The following is a 27,812-nucleotide window of genomic DNA, read 5'->3' on the forward strand; positions in this document are numbered from 1 at the left end:
CACTGTTCACACACACAGGCACTACATACACACACAGGCAGCTCACAGACACCGCGCACATATAGGCACTGTTCACACAGACAGGCACTACATACACACACCAGCACTGCGCACAGACACAGGCGCACTGATCACACACAGGCACTGTTCACACACAGGCACTGTCCACACACAGGCACTGTTCACACACAGGCACTGTTCACGCACACAGACACTTCTCATAAACACATACACTGCTCACACACACAGGCACTTTTCACACACACAGACACTTCTCACACACACAGGCACTTCTCACACACAGTCACTGTTCACACAGGCACTGTTCACACACAGGCACTGTTCACACACAGACACTGTTCACACACATAGGCACTACATACACACACAGGCGGCTCACAGATACCGGCACTGCGCGCACACATAGGCACTGTTCACACACACAGGCATACATACACACACCTGCACTGCGCACACACACCAGCACTGCTCACACACACAGACACTGCTCACACACAGACACTGCTCACACACACAGACAGTGTTCACACACACAGACACTACATACACACACAGGCTGCTCACACACACCGGCATTGCGCGCACACATAGGCACTGGTCACTGTGACTGCAGTGTGTGAGTGTGCAGGGTAAACAGTGTGTAGTGAGTGCAGAGTGAGTGCGAGAGTTACTGTGAGTGCAGAGTGAGTGCGAGACTGACAGTGAGTGCAAAGTGAGTGCGAGAGTGACAGTGAGTGCAGAGTGAGTGCGAGATGATAGTGAGTGCAGAGTGAGTATGAGACTGACAGTGAGTGCAGTGTGAGTGCGAGAGTGACAGTGAGTGCAGAGTGAGTGCAAGAATGACAGTGAGAGTGCAGAGTGACAGTGAGTGCAGAGTGAGTGCAAGAGTGACAGTTAGTGCAGAGTGAGTGCGAGAGTGACAGTGAGTGCAGAATGAGTGCGAGAGTGACAGTGAGTGCAGAGTGAGTGCAAGAGTGACAGTGAGTGCAGAGTGAGTGCAAGAGTGACAGTGAGTGCAGAGTGAGTGCGGGAGTGACAGTGAGTGCAGAGTGAGTGCGAGAGTGACAGTGAGGGCAGAGTGAGTGCAGAGTGACAGTGAGTGCAGAGTGAGTGCAGAGTGACAGTGAGTGCAGAGTGAGTGCAGAGTGACAGTGACTGCAGAGTGAGTGCAGAGTGACAGTGACTGTAGAGTGAGTGCAGAGTGACAGTGAGTGCAAAATGAGTGCAGAGACAGTGAGTGCAAAGTGAGTGCAGAGTGACAGTGAGTGCAGAGTGAGTGCGAGAGTGACAGAGAGTGCAGAGTGCGTGTAGAGTACAGTGAGTGCAGAGTGAGTGCAGAGTGACAGTGAGTGCAGAGTGAGTGCAGAGTGACAGAGAGTGCAGACTGAGTGCAGAGTGACAGTGAGTGCAGAATGAGTGCAGGGTTACAGTGAGTGCAGAGTGAGTGTGTGCAGAGTGAGTGTGTGCAGAGTGAGTGTGAGAGCAACAGTGAGTGCAGAGTGAGTGCGAGAGTGACAGTGAGTGCAAAGTGAGTGCAGAATGACAGTGAGCGCAGAATGACAGTGAGTGCAGAGTGACAGTGAGTGCAGAGTGAGTGCAAGTGACAGTGAATGCAGAGTGAGTGCAGAGTGACAGTGAGTGCAGAGTGAGTGCAGAGTGAAAGTGAGTGCAGACTGAGTGCAGAGTGAAAGTGAGTGCAGAGTGAGTGCAGAGTGACAGTGAGTGCAGAGTGAGTGCAGAGACAGTGAGTGCAGAGTGACAGTGAGTGCAGAGTGAGTGCGAGAGTGACAGTGAGTGCAAAGTGAGTGTAGAATGACAGTGAGTGCAAAGTGAGTGCAGTGACAGTGAGTGCAGAGTGAGTGCACAGTGACAGTGAGTGCAGAGTGAGTACAGAGTGAAAGTGAGTGCAGAGTGAGTGCGAGAGTGACAGTGAGTGCAGAGTGAGTGTAGAGCAGAGGTCTTCAAACTTTGTGATGCCGAGACCCCCTTGTAAAACCTTTTTAGGCGTAAGGACCCCCTTCCAACAAAAGTTTCTTGAAACTGGTACTCCTCATCATCAACTTTTGACAACCATAAATGCGCCTGTTAAACCTCATCACATCCGTCCATCATTCATCCACCCACACTTTCACACATCCATCCATCCACCCTTTCATCCTTCCATCCATACATCTATCCTTCATCCATCCACCCTTTCATCCTTCCATCCATACATCCATCCTTTACCTATCCACACTTCCATCCATCCACCGATCATTCATCCAGCCACCTTTTCACACATCCATCCATCATTCATCCATGCAACCTTTTATCCATCCATACATCCATCCACCCTTTCATCCTCCCACCCATACATCCATCCTTCATCCATCCACCCTTTCATCCATACATCCATCCACCCACCCTTTCATCCATCCATCCACCCATCATTCTTCCCCCCACCTTTTCACACATCAATCCATGCAACCTTTTATCCATCCATCCATCCATCCACCCTTTCATCCATCTATCCATCCATCCATCCATCCTTCATCCGTCCACCCTTTCATCCTTCCATCCATACATCTATCCTTCATCCATCTATCCTTCATCCATCCACCTTTTCATCCTTCCATCCATACATCCATCATTCATCCATCCACCCTTTCATCCATCCATTCATCCATCATTCACCCACCCATCTTTTTACACATCCATCCAGCCATCATTCATCCATGCAACATTTTATCCATCCATACATCCTTCAGCCATCTACCCTTTCATCCTTCCATCCATCCACCCTTTCATCCATCCATCCTCCCTTTCATCCATCCATCCACACTTTCATCCATCCTTCATTTTTCCACCCTTTCATCCTTACATCCTTACATCTATCCTTCATCTATCCATCTCCCATCCACCCTTTCATCCTTCCATCCATACATCCATCCACCCACCCTTTCATCCATCCATCCACCCATCATTCATCCCCCCACCTTTTCACACATCAATCCATGCATCATTCATCCATGCAACCTTTTATCCATCCATCCATCCACCCTTTCATCCATCTATCCATCCATCCATCCATCCTTCATCCGTCCACCCTTTCATCCTTCCATCCATACATCTATCCGTCATCCATCTATCCTTCATCCATCCACCTTTTCATCCTTCCATCCATACATCCATCATTCATCCATCCACCCTTTCATCCATCCATTCATCCATCATTCACCCACCCATCTTTTTACACATCCATCCAGCCATCATTCATCCATGCAACATTTTATCCATCCATACATCCTTCAGCCATCTACCCTTTCATCCTTCCATCCATCCACCCTTTCATCCATCCATCCTCCCTTTCATCCATCCATCCACACTTTCATCCATCCTTCATTTTTCCACCCTTTCATCCTTACATCCTTACATCTATCCTTCATCTATCCATCTCCCATCCACCCTTTCATCCTTCCATCCATACATCCATCCTTCATCCATCCACCCTTTCATCCATCCATTCACCCATCATTCATCCACCCATCTTTTCACACATCCATCCATTATTCATCCATGCAACCTTTTATCCATCCATACACCCTTCATCCATCCACCCTTTCATCCATCCACCCTTTCATCCATCCATCCACCCTTTCATCCATCCATCCACTCTTTCATCCATCCATCCACCCTTTCATCCATCCATCCACCCTTTCATCCACCCACCTTTTCACACATCCATCCATCCTTCATCCTTACATCCATCAATCCACCCATCATTCATCCACCTACCTTTTCTGTGCCTCTCTCATGGGGGGGGGGGAGGGGGGATCAGTATCTCTCTGCGTCTTCTTCCTTCTTCTTTCCCGCTCATGGGAGGGCATCTCTGTGCCTCCCTGCTGGGTGGGTGTCACGTGTCACGGGACCCGCAGCTCCAGGCGCGCAACATCCATTGAACTCAAAGGGCTACACTACAGCCTGCTCCCCCAGCCCCCCCCCCTCTCAATTTGTAGTCCATTCATTTTTTCTATGAAATTACGTACTATTGCTATTATCTACCAGACGTGCTGCAAAATAGACTTACTTAGAATATCCGTGTTCCTTTTCAGATCCAACATTCATTGATTTTTTTTTAGTTACCCTTTGACATTACTATAACTTTAAATATGCTACAATACAAGAATTATCAGCAATCGAGGAAAAATTCTGTTTTGCCACTGAAAACCTTTTAATACATGGAAAATGTGTTCGTATTTTTTGGGGGACTTTTGCTGTTATTTGGCACCACCACTAGATGGCGCCTGTAGTCTGCTGCCTTACCCTGCTATATTGAGGCACCAACCCTGGTTATGTGGAGGAAGAGTGACTAATTGAACAATTCAGTAACTCAGCACAGAAGAATAAGGATTATCCCAAACTGTTAAAGCTTACCTTTAATATCAGGATAATACTTTGCATGATGCACACTACAGCCTGCTCCCAGCCCCCAACCCCCCCCCCCACCCCCTCCTGCCCAGCTCGTGTATGTGTGCCCGGCTGAAACAGCTTCAGGGACACACACACAGCCACACCCGAGTACTTGACAGGTCTTTAAAAGACCTTTTACTTGTTAATGAGGCTTGGATGTTTTTCACACCTCAGTGTGAATTAGGCCTTCCGCCGTGAGCACCCTCGATCAGCCCAACCAGGAACTGCACTCTGCAGAATCTGCGACCCCCTTTCAAGGACTCCACGACCCCCCTGTGGGTCGCGCCCCACAGATTGAAGACCTCTGGTGTAGAGTGACAGTGAGTGCAGAGTGAGTGTAAAGTGAGAGTGAGTGCAGAGTGACTGCAGAGACAGTGCGTAAGGGTGCAGGGTGCACATTGTGTAAGTGTGCAGAATGAGTGTGCAGGATAAACAGTGTGTGACTATGCAGGGTGACATTGGGAGTGTGCGGGTGAGCAGTGTGTGAATGTGTAGGGGCAGTGTGTGAGTGTGCAGAAAACACCACACACACATACCACACACACACACCATACACACACCACACACACATACACCACACACACATAACACACACACAAACCACACACACCTCACTCTCTCAACACCACACACTCGTCACCACTCACCACAACACACTCACCACCACACACTCACCTCCACAGACTCACCACCACACACTCACCACCACACACTCACCACTACATACAAAACAGCACACACAACAACACACCCCCAGCCGTCAATGAATGCTTTCACCAGGCACAAACACCAACAACCATCAATGTATGCTTTCACCAAAAACAAACACGACCATGCATCAGTGCCGCTAAACACCCACGCACACAACAAACAATGTCAGTGCAACTTTCATCAAACACACACACACACCAACAGCTGACAGTGCACCAGCCACTCTTTCAATTGGTACAATCATCAACAGCTGTCAGTGCACCCTTTCATCAACCACACGCATTACCATCCAGCTCTGTACGCTTGACAGCCACACTCAGTAACAGCTCTTACTGCACGCTACCACCAGTCATACACACCTCAAGCCACCACTACACGCTTCCACCAAACACACACACCAACAGCCATCACTGCACAATTCCTACAGGCATACACATCCACCACCCATCAATGCACACACCAATTGATAACGCATCCACCAATTAATATTGTACCTATCGCACAATGCTGCACTTTACCTTTTTAAGATAATGCGTTAAAGTGCAGCATGCCACCATTGATAACATTCCAATCCAACACACATTTCTCCAACACACACCACATGCTTCCACTCCAAAACACGTGCCTAAAATACATTGCCATTTACAATGCCATTATCTCTAACTCAAACAAACCCGAGCCCTAATGCATTCCTAATGCTTGTTTTTCATTGCACTTTGACTGCTGGATCTATATTTAAATTAAAAGCAATACTATTTAAATCAATTAACCATCAGATCATTATCTATTTTTCAGACACCCTAGCTTGCTTCACGTTTGATAACTCCTAATCCACTGAGTGCCACCTCTCATTTCCAAGCCTGCTAGATCCTCCTCCCTGTAACTTTCTGCCACATCTGACTGGCACCTCTGTCTCGCTCCAGGAGCTCAGAATGGCACCGAAAGGGCATTCCTGTGCATCAAGAACCCAAGTATGACAAGCACTCACTCAAATGCAAATGTTGTAAATAGAACGGTGAGGGCTATGCTTGTAGCATTTAGGGCCAGATGTAGCAATATTTCATGCGACACAATGCAGCATGACAACTTGCTGCGCTGCCTGAAAGGGAAAAGTAAGGAATGTGCCATATTTACTAATATATGGCTCGTTCAGGCCCGGACTGGCCGTTGCGGGCACCGGGCAATCCCCCGGTGTGTCGCAAGGGTGGGGGCCGGTTTTGGGCCCTGGGGGCCGTTTTTGTTACAGGGCCGTTTTTACAGCATAGCACAAAATCGGCCGAACCCCCCCCCGCCAAAGAGATCAGTCGCACCCTCAGGGGGCCGGCCGAGCACTGTGCCAGGGCCAGTTTTGGTTCTCAGTCCGGCCCTGGGCTTGTTCCTACTCTCTGCCTGTGCTGGTGCACAATCTGCTGCCTAGCGCAAACGCAGGCACTCTTGCGACATGGTGCAAGGGTGCCTGCTTTACAGGCAGGTTGTTTTTGAGCATAAAAACAACCATAGAGGCTTTTTCCTCTTTGAAGGTATGTTTCATTCTGCAGCACGCTTAAAAATTGAAAAAAAACCTAGGAGAAATAAAATATTTTTCCTTGCTGTGCCTCCCGTGGGAAGGTGTAGCATTTTGAAACATTGCCAAGTTTATCAGTTTTGGTAAATCTGGGAATGCACCAACATATATGGGTGGATGCCTGAGAACCCCCACTCTCCACCCATGGAAAACCTTCCCAGGGCAGAGTAAACCAAGGCAGAGACTTGTGCTGCCTGTAATACTCCAGATTTACCAAGAAACGCAGGGCCTCGCAAGATGGCCTTGCATTACTTGACAAATCTGACTTAAGTATTGTGTTGCCCTTCCGATACCATTGCATTTTATTTTGTTTTTAGAGTTTTCTATAGCGCTAGCCAGACTTAAGGTAGGGTATCAGAGCGCTTTACATAATGAACAATATATTAGATATCACATATGTAGGAAGGTGGCTACCTGACTATGGTTACCTCAGATTTTTTGCCTGGTGTTTAGCTGGTTTTCGACTTAGTTGGCCTGGTTCCCTGCTAATCAGGGCCCCAGGCTATCTGCTCTCTCTGTAAAATGGATTCCATGTACCCTAGGTGCATAACTAAATTGGCTTGGGTCACCTTATCAGCCCCTGTACAGAGCACTATAGGTGCCCAGGGCATTGGTGCATCCAAGGCCTACCAGGGGCTGCAGCATATCTTTTGCCACCCCTGGCTGGCTATCCAAAATTGACACAACTGGCTGATCACTCATCTGGGGCAAGGTGGTGTAATCACCCCTTGCTTAGATATAGTATGCCTATATCTAAATCTAACTGGACCCATATATACCTATCAGTCACTCCTATGGCAGGCCTTAACAATCCTGGAGGCAGAGTGCTTGGTTTTATGTGAGATGGTACTCTAGCATGAGCTGAGCCTGTCTGCAGCTGTCGGGACCAATTCCCTAAGCTGTTCCGGGATAATGGCATACCATATACTATTAAGTGCATTATAATCCTCGCGGTTATATGTTAACTTTGGTTTGGCTTTATCAGAACATGTCGTGTAAGGTGTCATACGATTTGGAATACTACCCCCTCGCCAGTCCTAGCGACGGGGGTAGCATTCCACCCCTCTAGAGGGAGACGACATGTTACTTTGCTAAAACGCGGTTGATTTTTAAAAGGGCCTCAGATCCACAAAATGGATGCAGACACAAGTCTGACCTCCTGCAGCTGACCGAAACTCAGCCAAGGAGGCCTGGACAAAGGATTTCCTGTCACAGGGAGGTGTCACACCACCCCAGACAGGAGATAGTGGATTGTAGCAGGGAGGTTTGAAAGAAACCAGACACTGCCTGGGGAGCACAAGGCTGCCCCTTGCATAATCCGGCCAAACCGGTTCTGGGGTACACCAGCCCCAGTCCCAGCGCGGCCTGGATCAAAGGGAAAGGGGTGTATCCACCCCCTTCCTGGGTCCCACCCATAGAAGGGGACCTAGCAGGTAATCCAGCCCCCTAGATTGGTATAAGAATGGGAGCAGTGCCAACGCACTCAGATTATCCTGATGAAAAATTTGAAACAAAACTCTGGACCCTTCAACATCCTACTCCATGTAGAAGACTGAAGAATCTCCCTTGTGGTCAAGGAGTGACCACCCTGTGCAAACAGGTACCATCCAGCACCTCGACGTCTGCTTTGTTGCAGTTCCCACAAAAACTCAAGCCACAGAGATCAACGAGATCAAGCTTGCCTGCCTTCTTACAGCCCGATCCACAGTCCCTGCAGAGCTGAGACCCGTGGAGGCGACCGGAAGCGCGGGGCACGCCATCTTGAAAAGACCACGAGACGCTGACCGTGAAGCCCATGAGTGACCCTCGAAGCTGTACACCAGGGTTTGAGAAGCCCCAACCCTGAGCCACTTTTGCACCGAAGCTCACCCCTCTACACTTGACGAGTGCTGCGTGGGGCCCTTCTGCTTCCTTTGGCTCAACGCATTGGCCCGGTCACTTGCGAGCTGGCTTGTGGCCCCTGTGCCGACGAAAACCGAAATACAACTTGTGATTCTGGTTGCTCCAGACTTGCACCCGCTCCTCTGAAAAGGAGCACCCGCTCTAACCCTCCTGGTCCGAGTGAGAAGCAATCTTCCAATTCCACGTGGATTGTTCTTGCCAAGTGTTGTTTGCTCCGATCTTGAAGCCGACAGCGCCGACCGTGAGAGCCTGCATGGGACAGCTTATGACCCACTTCTGGACATCACAGATGCCCCAGAGCCCACGTGGCAGTGGAGAGAAGCTCCTTGACAACCACCTGATTGCGCCCAACATTGCCTGGTTCCGTCCTGGTTCCACCCTGGTCACTGCTGAGTGACCCAGACTCTGTCCCCTCTGCTTTCAGGTACTTTACTACTCTGATCCACCCTTGGATCACACCGGACACTTCTCCTTCACATCGCCTGCAGCATCTTCAGCTTCAAGCACCATCAACCTGCGTGACGAAACCCGACGCCACTTCGACCCTATGCACCCGCTTCCTGTGGGTGAGGTAACTCAGCAACGCCGGTGTTCCAACACTGGTACACACCTCTAGGGTCTGTGTCTAAAGTTTTGTCCTTCTAGGTTCAGCGGAAGTATCCTTAAACTCTATTTGTATAACTTTTATGCACCATTGACTTTGCATTGGTGCATGCGTGTGCTTTAAGCGCTGCACCCGAATCCCACGGGCTCTTCCCGACTTCAGCATTGCTTGTCCCAACTGCTCCCAGCGATTCCCTAGGCCTGTGGTTCCCAAACTGTGCGCCGCGGCGCCCCAGTACGCCGTAATGAGATGCCAGGGGCGCCATGCACACTATCTGTAATTTTAGCCATCACAGGGAGCAGCGCTGCTCCCCTGTGAGAGGCCTCACCCCTGCTGCTGGAGGCGCCTCGCACTCCTCCAGGAGCACGAGCAGCCCCTCCCGCCCATTGTCATTCAGTATGCCGGTGATTGCCACTTACTGAATGACAATGGGGCAGTCTGGGGGTGTGACACCATGTGGCGGCCTCCTCCTGCCTCAGAGTACAGAAGGGCATTCTGTACGATAAAAAGTAAAATGCCCACGCTGCAACGTTAGAAAACACTTTATTCAAAGAAGCCTGTAAAATAAGTTTAAAAGAACACCGTCCTGTCATTTTAGAACTGAAGTATTTTCAATATTGTATTCAACAAAGCCATGGTTGCTCCTTTTTTTTTAAGGAACTAGCAACCATTGACAAAGCCAATAGTCCTGGCTTGTTGGGGTGTAATGATACTTGCTGTATTATATATCTGGATGCAATGACAGAGACAACATAATACCAGTGAGGCAGAACACTATGCTAAGCGCATATTTTTAGCCTAGGTGTTTTAAGCTGCGCTCTTAATTACGTCAAAAACCCCCTTTGAAGAGACCCCCCCAGTTTTTTTACACCGCTTTAAGCCCTGGAAACAACACCATGTTACAGTAACCTCACATCCTGGCACTGTGCATCATGCATGACTTCTACGTTTTCAGTCTGCCTATGTGCAGGGGCATGGGGAACTCTCCACCAGCCCACCCCTTGCTTTAGTTCATTCTTGATGGGACTCTTCTGCCTGCCGCTCTGCAAACAAAGGCTCAGCTCATAATGTGAAAAGGTGGGTGAGTAAATAAGTGAAGGAATGTCTGAATGGCTGGATGGATTACTGAAAGGATGAATGCACGAATGAAAGGGGGAATGGATAGATAATGAAAGAAAGGATGGACGGATGAGTGAATGAATGGTAGTATGGATGAGAGAAAATGTAAATAGATGGATGTATGGGTGGAAGGGTAGATCTATGGGTGGAAGGGTAGATGGATGGGTAAAAGTGTGGATGGGTGTGTGAAAGGAATGATGGATGAGTGAAAGGGCAGCTGATGGGCGAGTGAATTGGTGGATGGGTGTGTGAAAGGATGGATGGGTGGATGAATGAAAGGGTAGATGATGGGCAAGTGAATGGGTGGATGGATGAGTGAAAGGGTGGATGTAAGGATTGATGAGTTAGTGAAAGGGGGTAGATGGACAAAAGGATGGATAGATGAGTGAAGTGAAAGGGTGGATGGATGAGAGAACGGATGGCTGGATGAGTGAACGGATGGTTGGATGAGTGAAAGAATGGATGAGTAATAGGATCAATGGATGGATTCATGAATGGATGAGTAAATGGGTGGGTAGATGGATGGACAAGTGAAAGGGGGATGGAGAGAGAAAGGGAGGATGAATGACTGAAAGGGTGAATGGGTGGAAGGATAAATGACTGGGTGAATGGATGAGTAAGTGCATGGGTGGATGGATGAGTAAGTGAATGGATGGCTGGGTGGAAGAGTGGATGCATGGATGATTGTACAGATGGATGGGGTGAAAGGGTGGGTAGATGAATAATGGATGGATGAGAGAAAGGGTGGATGGAGGGATGGATGAGTGAAATGATGGACGTAAGGATATATGGTGGATAGGTGTGCAAATGGTTGAATATGTTTGGATATAAATGGGCACACAGATGAAAGGACAGACCTTTTTAGTGTAAAAATAAGGCTGGGGATACTGATTACGACAGACCAAACTCAATGTTCCATTTTCTCAGAGCGGGTCTCAGTACCAAAAGGTACTGAAAGCAGCAGCTGGCATAAATAAGGGTTTGGGACCAGGTACTCTGTTGGGGAAAAAAACGATGGATTGGGATGCAGCCAGTGGATGAGATTAATAATTCAAGCATTCCAACCAATATAATACCTTCATTGCGTCCCAAATACTTTAAGGAAGATAACAGGAGGTACACACCACCCACCCACCGACCGGTAAAAAAATGGTGGGGAGCCACGGCCAACTGCCGATTAGGTCAGGGGAGCCACAGGTCAAAAAAGTTTGGGAACCACTGCCCTAGGCCCTAGACCTAACCACTGTTCGATTGGTATCTCTTATACCACTTTCTTAATATAATGGTTTGAGTGGCCACTCGCCCTCATCCATAATTGTGCAACTTTCATATGTTATACTGTGCTTTTGATTTAACGCTTGTGCCCTTTACTCATAAAGAGTACTGGGGATTATCTTGAGTAATAAATACATATATCTTTATAATATATACTTGTGTGGTTTCCTTTCATTTGCTATTACAGGATTGTGATTGGTAAAACAGCTCGCTTAACACGGCCTCTTGAGTTTAGCCTTTAGGGCTGCTTAGTCCATGCTACCACTAGGATAGCTTGTCTAATAAGGTTGACTTACAACCAGACACCATAAGGGATTGTTTGGACTGATACAAGGTGGTTCCAGAATCCAGAATTGAAAACATCATATATCAGGCCAACTTCTCTACAAAAACATGCGATAACAGTGATCAATACAGCATAACTTAGTTCAAAGTAAAAGCAGAGAAGGAAGTAATTCTGAGCAATAAAAGTCACTTTGAGACTGTGCAAGTCTTAGCATCTAACTATCTGTGCATGGCGAGTGTAGTTAAGTTTTGAGATTGTGAGTTAGGGTGGTGATTGTCCAGGTTTAAGTGAGGAATGTGTTCATCAGGAATAGTTTTGCTTCCTTTTTGAAGAGAGGTATTGGGACGATTTTTCTGATTGATGGCGGAAGTGAGTTCCAGATTCTTGGTGCCGCTCCCGAAAATGCTCTGTTGGAGGTTTTAATCTTGTTGAACCGCGATGGTTTCAGAAGTAGATTGTCTGCACTCCTAGAGTGTCTGTTTCCTCCAGATAAGGTAAGTTTCTGAGCTAGGTATTGTGGGGTGTTGTGGAGTAATGCCTTGTGTGTGATGCAAGCCATCTGATGCAAGCCATCTTCAAGTGAATACGAGCTTTGTAAGGTAGCCAATTGAGTGCCTTTAGGTGTGGTGATATGTGGTCAAATTTCTTAGATCCTGTTATGAGTCTAGCTGCGGCGTTGAGACATGCTTTTAGAGCGGCGGTTGAGATTTTTGGCAGCCCTGAGAGGGTAGAACATCCGTATTCAAGCCTTGAAATAACTAAGGACTGGACTGCACTTTTGAAGTCCGAGTTTTCGATGAATGGTTTCATTTTTCTGAGATAGCTGAGGTGAAAGCGAGCATTTTTAGCCATTAGGTTGATGTGAGTTTGCATGTTAAGGTTCTTATCCAGTGTGATTCCAAGCGATATTGTAGAGTCCACCAATGTTGGTGTACAGTTCAGAGCAGTAATAATTTTGGTCCATTCCTTTGTTTTCTGGGAGTCATTGGGGGTGAAATTAGAAGGATTTCAGTTTTTTGAGAGTTTAGCTTGAGGAAGTTGGTTGCTAACCACTTTACTGTTTTTTGAGTGCTAGATTCATTGTCTTCATCTCTTTGATGGAGGTAATCTTGATGCAAAGTTGGGTATCATCCGCATACATGTGGTAAGAGATGTTCGCCTGCTGTAGTAGATCAGTAAGTGGTTCGACGTATAAGGTGAATAGAGTGGGGGATAGGGTGGAGCCTTGTGGTACTCCTAGTAAGTTAGGTGAGGAGAGTGAAAGAATCTTGTTGGACATGAACAATTGCGCTCAGTTTTCCAGAAAAGATTTGAACCATATAAGGACTGTGCCAGATAGACCCATCCTGTTTTATAGTCTTCTTAGGAGTTTGTCACAATTGACTGTGTCGAAGGCTGAGAAGAGGTTGAGCAGGACTAATAGGCAGGTTTTATTGCTGTCAAGGGCTAAGAGGGCGTCGTCTACTACATGCAGGATGGCTGTTTCAGTGCTATGACCAGATCTGAACCCTGACTGGTGGATGTTCAGTAGATTGAAATTTGTGATGTATTGGTTTAGTTGATGCTTCACACATTTTTCCAAGACCTTAGCTAGCATGGGAATTTTGGTTATTGGTCGGAAGTAGTTGGGGTCTGAGGTATTAGCTGTCGGTTTTTTGTTGATAGGGGTGACTTGTCCGGTTTTAAGGCAGTCCGGGATGTGACCTTGTGTTAACGAGGCATTGATGATTTTGGTCCATTGAGGGGTGATGATATGGTGGATGTGGGGTAGGCAATTTGACAGGACAGGGTTATTGAAGTGGTTGTTGAGTTTAGTAGTCGTAATAATTTTGCTGATGTCATGGGAATCGTAAAGTTTGAAAGTAGACCAGTGAGAGTTATTCTTGGGTAGGGTTAGCTCATGTTGTACCGGATTGACGTCTAGGGTGATCTTTGGGGCGGCTGGGTTGCTTGCCCCCATACTTAGTTCGAGTAGGGGGGAATTTGTTTTCGCTGTGAAGGATGAGGAGAATTCTTCACTACTCGGCTGTGCGGTTGAAGTTACGAGTGCGGATTTAGTGAGTTTGTTTGATTGTTGTTTCAGAATTTTGAAGAGTTTTTTTGGTCTATTTTTGGCATTCTTTAGCTCTGATTTGAAGAAGTCGTTTTTTGAGTGTAGAATACTTTTATTGTATGAGTTTCTGGCTTTCCTGAGTAGTTCAAGATGGAGGGGGGAGGATGTTGCTTCCATTTTCGTTCCATTGCTCTGAGTTTGCGTCTCTCTTCGTTTTGATCTCCGCTGAACCATGGATTTTTATCTTTGGCCAGAATTCTTTTGAGTTTTGGCGGAGCGGCTTGGTCGAATACTTTGGTCATCGTGGAGTTATAGTGAGCAGTGAGGGCATTAACGTCTGATATGTTATTGGGGGCGTCAGAGCCTCCTCACAGTGGGTGGCAAGGTTATTCTAGTTGATGTTCTTTGTGTCTCTTATCCATTTTTTTTCCGGCTTGATTTGCTGCGAACAAATTTTCGTGTTGTTGGAGGGAATTTGGAAGGTGATAATGTGGTGTTCTGACCAGTCACAGGGGATGGTCAAGATCGATTCTATTGTACTTTGTTTAGAGATGAGCCTGTCGAGAGTGGCACCCTTTATATAAGTATGATCTGAAATAGCTTGGATCAGGGAGTGGTCTGCAAGAAAGGTTTTGAGGGCGCTAACCTGTTTGTCCAGAGGGTTCTCCCAGTGGAGATTGAAATCTCCGAGGAATATGTCATTGGAATTAGTGGAAGAGTTTGCAGTGATGACTTCCATGAGTTGGTCTGTGAAAATTGTGCTCAAGCCTGGCGGATGGTAGAGTATATGAAGTTTGTGACAGTGGTTGCTTGAAGATTTCACAGAAATTCCAAGGTATTCACAGGATTCCACATGTTCTGAATGAAACTTAGAGATGGAGATGTTAGACCGATGTATGCAGGCTAGGCCTCCACCTATTTTTTGTGGTCTGTCTAGTCTAATGTTGAGGTAGTCTGGAGGTACAAGTAGGTCTAGGCAAGTTGAGGAAGAAACCTTGAGCCAAGTTTCTGTGAGGATGATAATGTCCATTTTCATGTTAAGGATGAGGTCAGCGATGTCAGATGCGTGTTTAGTGGCTGATTGTCAGTTTAGTAGAAGGCAAGAGATCTGATTTGAGGAATCATTTGAAGTAGGATCCTGACTATCATGGTTTGGGGTTATAGAACAGAGATTATTCCTGTTTATTCCTCTATGGATAGGATGGGATGTTCTGCATGGGTTGATGGGGATAGGGAAAATCGGGTATTCCTCCTTCTCTGTGGTCGGGCAGGAAGGAGCTTCATATAGCAATAGAAGTGATTGAATTTCATGATCTGATAAGTAGTTGGGGAGTTTGCGTGTGCGCAAGAGTCGATTGGTTAGCGGCAGTGGGACAGTTATTGTCACGTTGTCTGCTGCTAGCGAGTTTTGAAGATGCTTTAGTTTAGCAAGAGATTTTTTCCGCGATTTGTAGACAGGTTCTGATTTCTATGATAACGTTTTGTAGGTTCCTGGAGGTGAGGAAGGACTGGGTTTTGGGTGATTTTTGTCTCGTGTGCTGCTGTGGATGTGGAGACCGGCTGTTGGTTGTTGCGGGAGTCATGATGATATTTGTTCTCGTGTCATTTCTAGGTGAGGGTGTTAGAGTGGTGTGTGTTACTTGGGGAGAGTTAGTGTTGCTTCTATCATCGATTTTGGGTGATGGAGTGGGTTGGTGTTCATCAAAAGATGGGAGAAAGGTGGGGGCAGTAAGGTCCTGAGGGGTCTTGTGTGGGGTGGCAGAGGGTGTCCATGTAGTGCGTCGCAGGGGAGGAGAGTTGGTGATGGTTCTATCTCCAGATCTGTCTGAGGGAGGGGGTCGCTGTAAGGCGCTGTATAGGTTACGTGAAGGTGTTGGTGCAATGTGTGATATAGAAGGGGTGTTGATGATGCTTCTTTCATCGGATCTGGGTGGGGGATGTGGTCGTTGATTTTCAGGCACGGAGCGGGAAATCGGTGTAGTAGGGTCCTGAGAAGCATTATGTGAGGTGGTGGTGTGGGTTTTCAATGTGATGAAGTATTTGTCAAATAGTTGTAGCAAACTAACGCAATACAATGATAAATCTGGACCTTAGTTTTAAATATCCAAACCTGTGTGAGAATGCACATCATAATAGCATTCAACAAAACTGAGTGAAAAACTACAGAGCTTGCAAGGGTGCACCCCACTTTTGGTGTTTTTAGTGGGAGCACACCGAAATCCCTTCTTAAAAAAACATCTGTTTCTTAACAATAAATTAATCAGGCTTTATTGAAATGAATATCTCGCAGAGGTGACTGAGAAGTTCATGGCATTGTACAATGTTAACAGTTTCAATAAAAAAGTATCGTTTTCAGTTCTTCTGTTTAGTATGTTGAATGACATCCAAATTGTTCTTTGATATTAAATGGCAAGCAAAGGTTTTGCCCATAATATTTCCTGCCCACACTGAGATTTTCCCAGGCGTTTTGATTGTCTTTACTTGCATGGCCATTGGGCAGCATGTCTTTGGGGGAGAAATGGCATTTATAATGCTGTCAATACCACGCGGGTAGGTAACAACGCAGACGTTACATCGTCCGCGTTGTTACCACGCATGGCATTACATCGCAAGTCGTTTCTACGACTTGCACTAGATGACGCGCAACACCAAGGAATGTGTTGGATTTTAAAACCAACACATTCCCTACTGTTGTGCTAACTGGAGTGGAAATAGTCATTTATACTATTCCTAAGTCCAGCGCGCCATCTAGTGCAAGTCGTAGAAACGACTTGCGATGTAAAGCCATGCGTGGTAATGCGGACGATGTAACATCTGCGTTTTTACCTACTGCATGGTAATGTATGTTGTAGTAATGCCATACATTCATCTTTAGGCAGGTGAGCCAGCAACCCCCACTTTAGCAGCTTGGATGGGGGAGGGATATTGGTGCCACTGTGCAGGGTATATAGCATAAAACCATGAAAAAAGACACTTACTGCGCTTTTGAATTCGATCATCGACAATGACCTCTAAACAAAAACCTGTAAAAACACTGCAAAAGAATAGCATGATATAGCTTTGAAGTGGGGCCACAAATGTAGCAAGAGCACACAACACAAAAGAGAAGGGGTGGAGGGAAGAATGGGGAGATGGATGCATGAACAGATAGATGGTTGTGTGAATTGAGAGATGGATGGAGAGATGAGAAAAGGCAGGCAGAACAGGGTGGCGCGATGGATGGGGAAACGATAGATGGAAGAATGGATGAAAGAAGGATGGAAGGAGAGAAGGATGGACAGGCAGAAGGATGGCCAGACAGATGGAGAAAGGTGGATGAGAGTAGGTTGGGTGGTGAATGGAAGGATGGATTCAGAGTTGGGTTTGAAGAATGAATGGATGGGTGAGAGGATGAAAAAGGAAGGATGGAAGAAAAGAACGAAGGAAGGATGGTGGAATTCATTAAGAATTAAGGTTTTAAATGGACCATTTGTCCGCATTATTTTCAGAATTTTCATGTGGAATCCACCAAAAAAAAGTACTAGTGCAAGGCTCGTTTTTCTCACTTACCCCAGTCAGTGCCATTGTGGATGTCGTTTTTTTAAGGTGACAATTTTATTTTTCTGGCTACTTCCTTCTCTTTGGCTCCCAGGATAACTTCTGCAAACCATTGGCATCTAGTAGCAGGTTTCCTTTCAAGCTTTTACTTTTACACACCTTAGATTAGGGTAGGATATGGTAGGAGTATTGTTTAGGGCTCACTACAGTTGCTGAGTGAGTGAAGCTTTTTGCGGATGGGTAGCACACTACTCCATGCGAGCCAACAGCACTAATGCCTTACTCATGCCTTTTGTTAACAGTTAGTTATGCTCTTTCATGCAGTTGTAATGCACATTGTGCCAGTCATCAGACAAATTGCCATGCTATTATGGATTATATGGGATGCCCGACACTATTGATACTTAGGGTCTCATTTAGAGTTCGACAGAGCAGGAGCTCCACTATAGATTGGCATTGCTTCTGCCCCGCCAGTCTTCCGGCCTCGGAGAAGCAGTGTTGCCCCATACCAGTGCAGCCTCCACTGGCTCTAGCAGTGGTAACCTCTGACCCGGTGACCCCTTTATCATAGTGCTGCTAGGTCGTAGCAACGGTCACCACGCCCTGTTGTGGTTGGGTAAACTATCAGTCACTTTCCGTGCCTCTGTCCGCCATGCAAGGCATAGAGGATACATGCAGGGAAAATGCAGGCCGCCCCGATGCATAGGGAGAAACCATCCTGCCTGCTGGGCCATTTGTTTTTTTGTTTTTGGGAGAAAACAAACGCACCTTTTTCCAAGAGTTTGTTTGCTCTAAGGCAAAACGTTTAGGGGCCGATTCACAGAACTAATTTAAAACAAATTCCTAAACTTACTACCATTTTGGTATTCACAGAAGGCACTACTCATTTTGGTATTCACAGAAGGCACTTACTCATTTTGGTATTCACGGAAGGCACTTACTCATTTCGGTATTCACATAAGTTAGGAGTCCTAACTTTAGGACTCCTAAATGCCGTCTGTGAATACCAAAAGTCTTAAAGTTAGGCTTTTTCTCAGTTTAGGAGTAGTAAAGTTAGGAGTCCTAACTTTAGGACTCCTAAATGCCTTCTGTGAATACCAAAAGACTTAAAGTTAGGATTTCTCTCAATTTAGGAGTAGTAAAGTTAGGACTCCCAACTTTACTACTCCTAAACTGAGAAAAATCCTAAATGTAAGACTTTCTGTATTCACAGAAGGCATTTAGGAGTCCTAAAGTTGGGACTCCTAACTTCTGTGAATACCGGAATGAATAAGTGCCTTTTGTAAATACCAAAATGGTAGTAAGTTTAGGATTTTGTCTTAAGTTAGTCCTGTGAATCGGGCCCTTAGTGAGTGGGCGCTTCAAACATGGCACCTAGTGGGAACGCCTTCAGTGCTGTGAAGGGAGGCGCCTCAAGTTACTAGTACAGCTCAGAGATTTTGTCCAGTCAGACAGACATTCCACCAGGGTCTAAGTGACCCTCTTTAGTTTAGTATAACAGACTGTCATTGTCATGCTGTCAGTCACATACAGTGTATGTTAGAGTTCCATATGTATGTAGTTGTTACAAACTATAATATATTTGTTTAGCTATTTGACCCCTGAAATTCCTTGAAAAGCTCAAGGTTCAAACACTTGTGCAGTTGTTTTATTTGTGTTTCAGGCTTGGTCTAGAGATCTTGCTGGACATCATACAGTAACAGACATGCAGGTGTAATGGAAGAGCTTACAGCGTGTAACAGTAACTCACAATTACTTTTGAGAGTTACTGTGAGAAGCTGGCCTGATATATGATGTTTCCAATTTTGGAACCACCTTGTATAAGTCCAAACAATCCCTTATGGTGTCTGGTTGTAAGTCAACCTTATAGACAAGCTATCCTAATGGTAGCATGGACTAAGCAGCCTTAAAGGCTTAACTCTAGAGGTTGTGTTAAGCAAGATGTTTTACCAATCACAATCCTGTAATATCAAGTGAAAGGATACCACACAAGTATATATTATAAAAATATATGTATTTATTACTAGAAAAATCCTCTGTACTCTTTATGAGTGCAGAGGCACAAGCGTTTAAACAAAAGCACAGTTAAACATATAAAAGTTGCACAATTATGGATGAGGGCGGGTGGCCACTCAAACCATATATTAAGAAAGTGGTATAAGAGATACCAATCAAACAGTGGTTAGGCCTAGGGCCTAGGGAATCGCTGGGAGCAGTCGGGACTAGCAATGCTGAAGTCGGGAAAAGCCCGCGGGATTCGGGTGCAGCGCTTAAAGCACAGGCATGCACCAATGTAAAGTCAATGGTGCGTAAAAGTTATAAAGTTACAGTTTAAGAATACTTCCGCTCAACCTAGAAGGACGAAACTCAAGACACATACACTAGAGGTGGGTACCAGTGTGGGAACACTGGCGTTGCTGAGTTACCTCACCCACAGGAAGCGGGTGCACAGGTGCGAAGTAGTGTCGGGTTTTGTCACGCAGGTTGCTGGTGCTTGGAGCTGAAGATGCTGCAGGCGTCGAGACGAGAAGTGTCCGGTGTGATCCAAGGGTGGATCGAAGTTAAAGATGATCTGAAAGCAGAGGGGACAGAGTCTGGGTCACTGAGCAGTGACCAGGGTGGAACCAGAAGGAACCAGGCAATGTCGGGCGCTTTCAGGTCGCTGATGGGTTGCTTCTCTCCGCTGCCACGTGGACTCTGGGGCACCGAGGATGTTCAGGAGTACATCACGAGCTGTACCTCGCAGGTTCTCGCTGTCGGCGGTGTCGGCTTCCGGATTGGAGCAAACAACCCTTGGCAAGGGCAACCCATGCAGGATTGGAAGAAGGTGTTACACTCAGACCAGGAGAGTCAGAGCGGATGCTCCTTTTCAGAGGAGCGAGTGCAAGTCTGGAGAAACCAGAATCACAAGTTAGGTTTCAAGGTTCGTTGGCACAGGGGCCAGTGGTGGGTCTGGTGGAAAGGTCGCTGGCGGAGTCTACAAGGCGGGCGTACAGATTGGCTTGGAATGAGTTTGGGACGTTTGTGGGCCTGAGGACTGGGGTGCTGTGTTTGCCGAAGGACGAGTGCGAAAGGCGTGTTGTGCAGTTTGTGTTGGATTGCATGGATAAGGGGCTGTCGCAGACAACGATTGCTGGCAAGTTGGCAGGTGTGCCTTTCTACTGCAGGGTGTATTTGGGTTTTGATCCGGCTAGTTCGGATCTGCTGAGCCGAATGTTGAAGGGGTGGGGGAGGGTGCGGGCTGAGTTGGGGGGCGGGGAGTTGCCCAGAGAGGCGGTCACGTTTGACTTATTGAAGTTGGTTTTGCAGGAATTGTTTTTTTATTGCTATGACGGGGGAGGTGGCGCTTTTTCGCTAATGCATGATCTGGATGTTTTTTGGAGCGTTTCGGGTGTCGGAGCTGCTTGGGGCGCGAGGGGCGCTGGGTAGGCTGTTTGCGGATGTGCGGGTGGACGGGCTCCGTTTGGGCATTTGGTTGGGGCGGTCTAAGACTGACCAGGTGGGTCGGGGTAAATGGATGTGGTTGTCGGTGAGTGGGTGTGCAGGTGTGTGTCCGGTGCGAGAGTGGCTGAGCTTTGGGCAGAATGTGCGGCGGACGGAAGGGGAGATCTTTGTGCATGCGTCACGGAAACGTTTGACGTCGGGTCAGTTGTTGGCAGTGCTACGGTTGGCTTTGAAGAGGCTGGGTAGGGACCCGGCTCGGTTTGGCACGCATTCCTTCCGGATTGGGGCGGCTATGGCGGCGGCGGGTTTGGGTTGGTCATGGGAGGAGATCAGAAAGATTGGTCGCTGGAGGTCGCGGTGCTGTGAGCGCTATGTGCGCAAGTGAGGGTGGGGGCGCAACGCTTGGACGGCGGCACTGCTTGGCGTATTTTCTTGTCATGCCTTGGTACTAATATCTTTTTCTTCGTAGGTTGTGTTCGTGGACCGGGGGCCAAGACGGTCACTTGGGTCGTGGGGCACTCTTTTGTGCATTGGGCTTCGAAGTATGCTGACAGGCAGGTGTACGGTCGTAGCCTGGGCCTGAGGAGCAGCCATCATGAAGTGCAATGGTGGGGTAAGAGCGGAATGAGATGGGGTGAACTGTTACCATGGCTGACAAAGAAAGTGTCGCAGCTGGGCTGCCCGGATATGATCATCATCCACCTGGGGGAAAATGACTTAGTGAAGCAATCGGGGGTGTCACTATTGCACTTGATGCAGAGGGACTTGGAGGTCATGAAGAACAATCTGGCTGGCGCCTGCATTGTGTGGACTGAGTTTGTACCGAGGAGGATTTGGAGGGGTGCACTTAAGCCTGCGGCCGTGGAAAGGGCCCACAGGAAACTGAATAGGGCTATGAGACTCTTTTGCGCGGATCGGGGGATTAAAGTGCTGGCTCACGTCGGGCTCCAGCTGGAACAACCTCTTCTTTTCAGGGACGACGGCGTGCACCTTTCTCACATGGGAAATGCATTTTACCTCATGGAGCTGCGGGACTTGATTAGTTGTCTGTGGAACGAGTCAATTTGGTGTAGGCGAGTCTGAGTTCGAAAGGTGCACGCTTGGTGGGGCAGGTAACCGCCCTCCGGGGGTTCCCTGGGTGGCGGGAACTGGGAGGGGTGGGGAGTCCATGACGGGCAGAATCACCCTTACAGGGAGGGGGTTACAGGCGCAGGATGGGAGAGAGTGGTAGACGGGAGTGCGATGGATGGAAATGACCGAGGAGTCGGAAAGTGGAAAGGGGAAGTGAATGGGATGCAAAGAGGTTGTGGTGTGATTTGGGAATGGATGGTGGAGCACGTGAGTGGATGACGGTTGAAAGGCAGGATGTTGGGGGGATTGTTAAAGTTGATAATGTTATGTTTTGTAAGCTGTCATGCCTGTCCTAATAAATGGCCTTTTACGCAAACTGATGCGTGGAGTGGTTATTGCGCGATGCGGCCCCCGGGGGAATGCAGGTCGGCAGACTAGTCTTCCCCCGGGGTGTTCGCGCGAGGACACGGCAGGCGGAAGTTAGGTCAGGGGTGGGAGGGGTTAGGTAGGAGGCTACTTATGGGGGAACAGGAGAGGAACAACTTCCTTTTCCTGTCCCTGGTGCCTCAGGGAAGAGTTAGGTTTTGCCACCCGCCCACCCTACATGAAAAGGGGTTTTGGTGCGGTGTTGTTGTGGTTGCCATGTTGGGCAACATGCCAGTTTAGGACAGGATGGCAAGGGGGGATACGTTCCGGGAACTGGGAGGGGTGGGGAGTCCATGACGGGCAGAATCACCCTTACAGGGAGGGGTTTGCAGGCGCAGGATGGGAGAGAGTGGTAGACGGGAGTGCGATGGATGGAAATGACCGAGGAGTCGGAAAGTGGAAAGGGGAAGTGAATGGGATGCAAAGAGGTTGTGGTGTGATTTGAGAATGGATGGTGGAGCACGTGAGTGGATGACGGTTGAAAGGCAGGATGTTGGGGGGATTGTTAAAGTTGATAATGTTATGTTTTGTAAGCTGTCATGCCTGTCCTAATAAATGGCCTTTTACGCAAACTGATGCGTGGAGTGGTTATCGCGCGATGCCCTCCAGCGGGCCTTTTGAGCGTCCCGAGACGACGAGTGGGTACATGTTTGGCGATTGTGGAAGCGCCACGCGTTCATGCATGTGCGGGGCTCTATAGCCTGAATCCTCACGTGGTCAGGGACCGTGCAGGGCTGGGAGGGCTCTGCTGGGGAATGCATTCGTTTTATCCTGGCGTTGCCATCGTTCTCAGTTAAAATAAAAATAAGCGAGCATTTGTCTTTAGTTTCAGTCCGTGCGAACGAGCGATATCACCAGAGAGTGATGTGATAGGTACTACTCCCCTGCCCCGTGTTCAAGTGCATTGGAGGACGTGGAGTGAGGGCGTGGACTGCAGGACAGTTTATAAGGCATCGCAGCCGAGTTTAGGTTTGCAATTGCAGCCTGCACTGGACGCGGTGCACTCGGGAGGGGGAGGGACTGCGGACTCCTCCGCGTATTTCGTACTCGCAGGCTTGCAGCAGCAGTGTGGGTGGAAGGAACAGCCCATTTTAATTTGGATGCAGATTTGTGCACACTTAAAAATGTTCCATGGTTGCAGCACTCTGCCCCCCACGAGAGTTTTTACCCCAGAGGGTCCGGCACAGATCTGACTCCGCATTTCACCCAGGGAAAAGATTGCATCGCGTTGCCTGACAGCGCAGCTGCATACGCATGCATAACCGAGAGCGGCCGCGGAGCTTGTGAACAGTGAGACCCTCACACTGGTCGGCCATGGGGGACCCCGAAGAAGACTCACTCCCTGGAGACCAGGAGCTGGCGTCCTTGAACGTGGCCCGCACTAAGGGTGCAAAGCATAAAAGGACCCTACACGCGCAAGGCCGTGGCTTAAAACAACACAACATTTGTTGTTAGCATAGTGTGCTGCCCGGCTGACAGGTGTTTGTGCCCAAGAGTGCGGCGGTCCTAGGGTTGGCAGCCGCGAGTGGTTGAGGTGCCTTATAGTTGTATGTATGTGTGCCCCAGTTCAATTAAGCTCCGTGGCCACATTATCGAATTTCAAGGCAGTCGTTAGGCGTGTGTGCTACAATAACGTTTAAATGCCGGCGGCCACATTTCATTCATTTGTCGTTATGTACTGCGGACGGTAGGTGTGCCCCCATGAATGTAAATTTCCGAGTGCCACGTTGATTTCTCCGACGGCTACATTATCCATAAGTGTTAGGTCCTCCCCAGTCGTCACCATCTCCCCGCACTCAGCGGCTACCAGTGTCCAGGCGCCGTAGATGGGGACAGACAGGCTCGATGCTCGCAGAGCTCACAGCTGAATACCCCTAGTGCCCGCTCTCCCCTGCCGGGAGTCGTCGTCGGGCCGGGCGGGTGAAAGCTGGGTTATGCTTGGGGGTTGCATACAGCCCGGTCGCGAGCCCGCAAATGTACCCCCCCCCCCCTTTGTGCCTGTCCCCAGCGACCGCGTGGCGGAAGGCCGAGCAATTTGATGTGGCCTCACATTTGGAGTGGTCGACCTCGACGCTGATTAGACGCAAGGAGTGATTCCAAGCTGGGAACACATATCCACACTACCCCTTTGTGCCAGGGCCTCACAATGCCAACTAGAATGTACGTATTCTGCCCACCAGAGAAAGCGCCCCACAGTTTCAACTCCTCACACTGGTTACCAGTGCCAGCTACCCTCACACTGCCACCCGGTACACACCCGGATACCTTAACTTGCGGCCTGGCAGGGAGTGCTGTTTTGGGCTATCGAGAGGTGCGCGATGTTGGGTCTCACCTCGTGCTCGCCCCCCCCACCGCGCTTTGGGTGTTAGTGGCACGGCGAGGGCGGATTAGTGGCTACGGTTGCCTCGCCCTTGCCCATCCCCCGCGTGTAGTAGCTGCCGCCCGGCCGACCCCCGCCAGCCCCACAAGGTCGCCCCTTGCAGTCCCAAGAGGTTTCCTTTATTCATCGCATAACACCCGTAACCATGATCGTGATGGGGAATGGCATGATGTCGGTGACGTCCGGCCATCCATCCCTGTGCATTATGCAGGTTTTTTCTCCGAATCATGCTTGCTTGTTTGTGTTTCCAGGATTTCCCATAGCAGCCCTATGCCCCCTTTACCCGCCTTGCGACCCTGCATGCTTGAATCCGAAGCCAGTGTCATCCGATTACCCGTCGTCGCAAGCACAATAAATACGGCACACAAGTGCTTGAGGAAGGAGGGGGACGGCGTGGGGTAGGGGGTGTTGGAACGAACACAGATAGAAGTATTAAGACAGCTTGGAATCTCTGCTCGACCAGGGGTCCCGTGTAAATTATAAATTTACCACAAATCCGTCCATGAAAAAAAAAAAAAAACTTTTAAATGGAAGCGTTGTCCGAACCATCACTACGCAGATACAAGTTAAAAAGTAATCACTCGATGTCGCGCTCAAATCTTCCCTAGCATTGGGGCAGGGTACAGAAATGGATGATTCTATTCACACCAATCTCAGTGTATTAGCAGGGGACCATTACAGTTCCTGAAGGTTCGCTTGTGTTCCTCTTCTAAGATTTGCAAGCGAAAGACTGCCAGTGCCACCCTTCCCTCAGCAGCATTTCCCTTTTATCCCCTTAGCACTACTGTTAAAATCGACTGGGGAAGAGGTATTTCCTCCCTCCTCCACTGCCTGTGATTTGCAGTCCCAGTCCCACCACACTTTATGGACGGACAGTGGTGACTGCAAATTAGGTCAGAGGGCCCTGCCACGACAAACAAAAAACAGTTCTGATCAATATTGCACTGGGAGTGCCACACCGTGCTAGCTATGAGTAAGACATCTGATGATATTTCAGGGTGCCATCACTCGCTTATCATTAGCCAAATGTGACAAATTCGCAATCAATCTTGCATGAACACCTGAAAACAAACAACGTGTCAGTCCTTCCTAAATTCAGCTAATTTAAGTGTGCACCGTTTCTGGCACCACCTGGATCAGACTTTGCTGTCTGATCTAGGTTCCAAATCCGGTTTTGTTTTACCATTGTCCAGAAAAGGTATGCAACATGTTTTCTCTGGCTCTAGTTAACTGTGATCGAAAGAAACCAAGGAAACCTATGCATTTTTGAAGAATTTTACTTTGTCTACAACTTCAGTAAGAGCCATAAATATAGAGTTTTGCACTAATCAGACACCCTTGCAAGGCAGAAGAGAGTGTCAGGGTGACCTCGTTTCTGTAACAAAGTTCACACTGCGTTCAGGTTTTGCTTTTGAAAATGAAATGCCTTCTAAAGTGAACAATGCTACTGGAAGGATTCCTTTGTTAATCTGCGAGGACGTACTCACTTGCAGCCAAGTAATCGTTCTCGGATGCCCATGCTACTGATGTCCATAAAGGTTACAAGTTCCCACCAGTACACCTCAACAGCGACATTCTTCCCTCGCTGTCCAAAGGAATTGAGTAACTGTAAAGCAGCAGATACACATTTAATGTGTGTTTCCAACTATTCTATATGTTGGTTTGGGTGAGGCATCAATCGGAACCTGGTGGCATATCCACTGGAAGAAAGATCGAATACAGTAGTTGCATTATGCCACCAACATTTTGAGACCCGTTTGAAATTTTGCAACATGCCGTCGGCACTTGTCTAATGGGTACAGCTTTCCCTTTGTGAATGAGTTACAAGCCTGTTTGAGGTGTTGGCAACTATTCGAAGTCACAAATACATCTCCTTGCAAATCACAATTAGGAGAGCAAGTCCCTTACATGACCCATCCTAATTGCGAAGTGGAACGAGTTTCACAACCCCTTTTGTGAATTGGAAATAATTGTAAGAATCCAAAATGGGATGTAATGCTTTTAAAATACGATTTAGTGGATGCAAACATTGTACGTTTGCGACTACAATTTGTTTTCGTACATTTGGCTCACTGATTCTCTATTTAGACCAAGGGCGGGAAAGTGCAACTGAACGTCTTTAGTAGACAATTGTAAACCCTATTATGGATGCCAGGTAATTTTATTCATTGAAAAGTTTCTTTCCTAATGAGAAATATCAAATAGACTACTCCACTAAACAAATTAACATAAGAAACTTTACTTCACTTCAAAACGCCATACAATCAGCAAAATGTATCACGAGAAGCCCTGGTCTTCTGTCATACAACCTAACTTGGTTACTCGTGAACATCGTTGATCCTACAGTAGTATCATTAGAGGCATGAGTCCGCAGACAGATATCCATTTGCCAAACATAATCTCCAGTTAATTTCTCTGCATGCATTCCCATAGAGCTGCACATTCCATCTCGATTCTTTCCCTGTATATGAAGTGTGGAATATCTTGCAAGCAGCCAATCACAGTAAATCTATCCATCTTTTTCCTAATCGAAGTGTGTTTTGTGTGAATTTCCAAAAGTCCTCATTCTAGAGAACAGGCCTAGCAGTCAATGCTCAGCTGTCCATTCCAGATGTTGATTAGCGAGTACATTCCGGCTGGTACAGAAGGCATGACAAATACTCCTGGTCACTGACACGTCATGTATAAATAAGTGTGCCTTCTATACCTTCAACACCTAATACAGTGCCTGGTGTACAAGTTTATTTATTTAAACAGTTTTAAATAGTTTGGGTTTTAGAGCACGGTACATACTATAGAAACAGAAAAAGAATTACAGTAATTAAAATCAGATTTGTATCATCGCTGAACAATAACGGATATGCATACCCTTCATAATAATTGGAAATGCGCTTACTTGTATATAAATGGTGGATCTGGGCATATTATGCATCCCATGTGCAGTGTAGAATGCGTTGTGTGGGCCAGCAA

The 27,812-nt window shown here is 47.6% G+C and overlaps 2 protein-coding genes across 8 annotated transcripts in view; both read left to right on the forward strand.

The window, feature by feature from the left end:
* SMIM35 (small integral membrane protein 35) overlaps positions 1-27,812 on the forward strand; it is a 428,495-nt gene that overhangs the window by 336,124 nt on the left and 64,559 nt on the right. The gene's annotated exons all lie outside the window — the stretch shown is intronic.
* LOC147732497 (uncharacterized) lies at positions 17,200-22,048 on the forward strand. Its single transcript, XM_086958977.1, has 2 exons — positions 17,200-17,305; positions 21,435-22,048. Exons 1-2 carry the CDS (start codon positions 17,200-17,202, stop codon positions 22,046-22,048), a joined length of 720 nt encoding a protein of 239 aa, XP_086815103.1.

This window comes from Lissotriton vulgaris, chromosome 2_1 (genome assembly GCF_964263255.1).
Source record: "Lissotriton vulgaris chromosome 2_1, aLisVul1.2, whole genome shotgun sequence".
In the NCBI taxonomy this organism is placed as follows: domain Eukaryota; kingdom Metazoa; phylum Chordata; class Amphibia; order Caudata; family Salamandridae; genus Lissotriton; species Lissotriton vulgaris.